Source organism: Cynara cardunculus (genome assembly GCF_001531365.2).
Source record: "Cynara cardunculus var. scolymus isolate 2C chromosome LG 17, CcrdV1, whole genome shotgun sequence".
Classification (NCBI taxonomy): domain Eukaryota; kingdom Viridiplantae; phylum Streptophyta; class Magnoliopsida; order Asterales; family Asteraceae; genus Cynara; species Cynara cardunculus.
The window spans coordinates 24,878,634-24,882,612 of NC_037544.1; the positions used below are offsets into that span (position 1 = coordinate 24,878,634).

General features: G+C 39.3%; 1 protein-coding gene and 1 non-coding gene across 2 annotated transcripts; one reads left to right on the forward strand and one right to left on the reverse strand.

The window, feature by feature from the left end:
- Positions 1 to 285: 285 nt before the first annotated feature.
- On the reverse strand, positions 286 to 392 carry LOC112501364. Its single transcript, XR_003067495.1, has one exon. It is a non-coding gene; the product is annotated as a small nucleolar RNA R71 (small nucleolar RNA).
- Positions 393 to 1,608: 1,216 nt separating this feature from the next.
- Positions 1,609 to 2,436, forward strand: LOC112499924. Its single transcript, XM_025103191.1, has one exon. The coding sequence runs from the start codon at positions 1,609 to 1,611 to the stop codon at positions 2,434 to 2,436; it is 828 nt and encodes a 275-aa protein (XP_024958959.1).
- The last annotated feature ends 1,543 nt before the right edge of the window (positions 2,437 to 3,979 follow it).

The following is a 3,979-nucleotide window of genomic DNA, read 5'->3' on the forward strand; positions in this document are numbered from 1 at the left end:
ACAACTTTTGAACCAAAACCCGTTCCAAATGATTTCCGCAATGGGCCAGTTTGCGGAATAATCGTCGGAAGTTCCGCACTCTCATTTAAAATCTTTTATCGAAACAACGGATCATTTTAAAATTCCCGGAGTTACACAAGATGCCTTACGCTTAACGTTTTTCCTTTACACATTGAAGGATAGAGCTAGAGCATGGCTAAATTCTCAACCACCAAACTCGATCCTAACTTGGAATGATTTGGCGGAAAAATTTCTGAAAAATACTTTCCTCCGACGAGGAATGTAAAAATTAGAAATGAAATTATGACGTTTCGACAAGAAGAAGATGAAGCGGTTTCGGATGCATGTGAGAGATTTAAGGACCTTCTACGGAAATGTCCTCACCACGGAATCCCTCATTGCATTCAATTGGAGACATTTTATAATGGTCTCTCCAGTTCCGCTAAAATTATTCTTGACGCAACGGCCGGTGGAGCGTTCACAGCTAAGACTTACAATGAAGGACATGACATTCTGTAATGAATTTCAAATAATAATACGGAATGGTCAAATTCTCGTGCTGTTGTTTCTAAGTCTGCTTCAGGTATCCATGAAATTGATGCCATCTCTGCTTTAAATGCTCAAATTGTAGCTTTAACTAATTTGGTTAAAAACAATTAACGTTTGAATGGAGAGAATAATCAAGTTCAATCCATTATGTCCAACCCACCTATGTCTGAATCTTGTGTCTTTTGCGGTGAGGGCCATTTTTATGAGAATTGCCCCAGAAACCCTGTCTCGGTGAATTATGTTGGGAGTCATGCTAGAAAATAGCCCATTTTCTCCCACATATAATTCAAATTGGAGGAATCACCCCAATTTTTCTTGGGCCGAAAATCCTGGACTTCAACCCCCCGGGGTTACTCAAGTCCAAAATCGACCACAAAATCCCCGGGATATGGGCAAGGTGCTTCGCACAATTACCAAAATGGACAATCCTCACACTCATACATGCGTAGGCAAAATGCATCGGACGGTAATGGTTCACTCGAATCATTACTTAAAGGTTTTATAAACCAAACCAATGCAACGTTAAGGAGTTTCGAAACCCAACTCGGCCAATTTGTCGCTGATCTCAAGGGTAGACTTTTAGGAACTTTGCCTAGTGACACGAAAACCCCTAAGGGTAAAGAACATATCAAAGCCGCGACCGTGTTGAGTGAGAAGAGTTCAAAAGTCAATGATGATATATGTGAAACCGTCGAAGAACCGACACATCAAAACGAGGTTTCACGTGCTTTTGATATGTCAAATTTTCCAATTTTGAGTCCTTCTACGGAAGAAACTCAAAAATCTGTTTCTATCCAGAAAACAGTCCCTGTTTCTGTCTAGAAAACATTCCCTGTTTCAACTTCCAGTAATGTGCAGCTCTCTATTGAAAAACCCGACAGTGGGAAGATTGTGCCCACTGTCCAACCGACCAGATTTGTTCAAACAACTCCAGATTTGCAGAATTTACCTTTTCCAGAAAGAATAAAAAGCAAAAATGTGGATGAGCAGTTTAAGAAGTTTTAGGACATCTTTAAACAACTCCACATTAACATACCTTTGGTAGAAGCTCTCGAGCAAATGCCAAGTTATGTTCAATTTTTAAAAGACATTTTGCATAAAAAGAGGAGGTTGAACGAATTTGAAACGGTTGCTTTAACCAAGGAATGTAGTGCGCTCCTTACTTGTAAAATTCCTCCCAAATTAAAAGACCCGAGAAGTTTTACCATCCCGTGTTCGATAGGAGGAAAAGAAGTAGGCCACGCCCTATGTGATTTGGGGGCAATCATTAATCTTATGCCATTGTCAGTTTTTAACAAGCTAGGAATATGTGAAGTTCGTCCAACGACCGTGACTTTACAATTGGCCGATAGATCCATTGCGTATCATAAAGCTAAAATTGAGGATATTTTGGTCCAAGTCGATAAATTTATTTTTCCGGCCGATTTTCTAGTTTTGAACTATGAAGCTGACAAGAATGTCCCCATCATCTTAGGACGACTTTTTCTTGCAACCGGGAGAACCTTAATTGATGTTCAAAAGGGGGAGTTGACCATGAGAGTTAGTGATCAAGAAGTTAAATTTAATGTGTTTAATTCTCTTAAGTTTCATGGAGAGGTAGGCGATTGTTCAGTCATATTTGCTTTAGGTGAAGATCTAGAAATAAGTTTGATTGACTTTCCCTACAAAAATCACAATGGGAAAAATCTTGAGGATATTTTGGAAGAAAATGATGAGTTGGAAGATATGGAAGATTTGGAAGATTTAGCGGCATTTGAGCAACTTGACTTTAAGGATAAAATTGTCCAACCACCATCCATAGAGAAAGCCCCTGATTTGGAGTTAAAGCCATTACCTAGTCACCTTAAGTATGTTTTTATCTTATGGAGGAGAAAAAATTACCCGTAATTATTTCTTCGAAATTAAGTAATGAGCAAGAGCTAAGGTTGATAGAGGTATTAAAAGCTCACAAAAGAGCCATAAGTTGGACCATCGCAGATATTAGAGGAATTAATCCCTCCCTTTGCCAACATAAGATTATCTTGGAAGAAAATAGAGTTGGCAAGGTGCAACCGTAAAGGAGACTAAATCCCATTATGAAAGAAGTTGTGATGAAAGAAATCTTGAAGTGGTTAGACGCGAGTATTATTTATCCCATTTCCAGTAGCGGATGGGCGAGTCTGGTGCAATGTGTACCGAAGAAAGGTGGAACTACGGTTATCACCAACGAAAAAACGAGCTCATCCCTACTAGGACCGTCACCGGATGGCGGATTTGTATGGACTATAGGCAATTGAATCTAGCAACCAAAAAGGACCATTTTCCTTTGCCCTTTATTGACCAAATGCTAGATCGATTGGCCGTAAAAAAATATTATTGCTTTTTGGATGGTTACTCGGGTTACAACCAAATTCACATAGCACCCGAAGACAAAGAGAAGACAACTTTCACTTGTCCTTTCGGAACTTTTGCTTTTAGGCGTATGTCGTTTGGTCTTTGTAACGCACCGGCGACCTTTCAACGGTGCATGATGTCAATTTTTTCAGACATGATTGAGGATACTATGGAAGTGTTTATGGATGACTTTTCCGTCATTGGTACATCTTTTGAAAATTGTCTTGCCAATTTAAAAAAAAGTTTGAAAAGATGTGAAACTCATGATTTAATTTTAAATTGGGAGAAATGCCATTTTATGGTACAAGAAGGAATTGTTTTAGATCACATGATTTCTAAGAATGGTTTGGAGGTTGATAAAGCAAAAATTGAGGTTATATTGCAACCGAACCATCTTCGGTTAAAGGCATTCGAAGTTTTTTGGGACATGCGGGTTTTTACCGTAGATTTATTAAGGATTTTTCTAAATTTGCAAAACCCTTATGTAATTTGTTGCATGTCGATCAAACTTTTGAATTTACCTCCGATTGTAAAAAAGCTTTTGAAACTATTAAAAAAGCTCTTGTCTCGGCACCTATTGTCGTTGCCCCAGATTGCACCATGCCTTTTGAGGTTATGCGTGACGCAAGCGACTGGGCCGTAGGTGCCGTTTTGGGACAAAAGCGAAACAAGATTTTTCACCCCATCTACTATGCAAATAAAACCTTGGTGGAGGCCCAGTTAAATTATACCACCACCGAAAAAGAATTACTTGCGGTAGTATTTGCATTCGATCGTTTCCGATCCTACTTGATTGGCACCAAAGTCACCGTGCATACGGACCACTCTGCCATCAAATATCTCTTTAGAAAGACCGACGCTAAGCCGAGGCTTATCAGATGGGTTCTTCTTTTACAAGAATTCGATCTAGAGATAGTTGATCGCAAGGGATGCAACAATCAAGTAGCCGATCATTTCTCAAGGATCGAAGGCAAAATGTCAAGCGGGGGAAACCATGTGATAAAAGAAACTTTTCCCGACGAGTACATTTTGGCAATACAAGAAAATCAACCAAATG

Coding starts and splice junctions, on each gene's coding strand:
- LOC112499924 (XM_025103191.1), top strand. CDS start 1,609: ATGCCAAGTTATGTTCAATTTTTAAAAGACATTTTGCATAAAAAGAGG.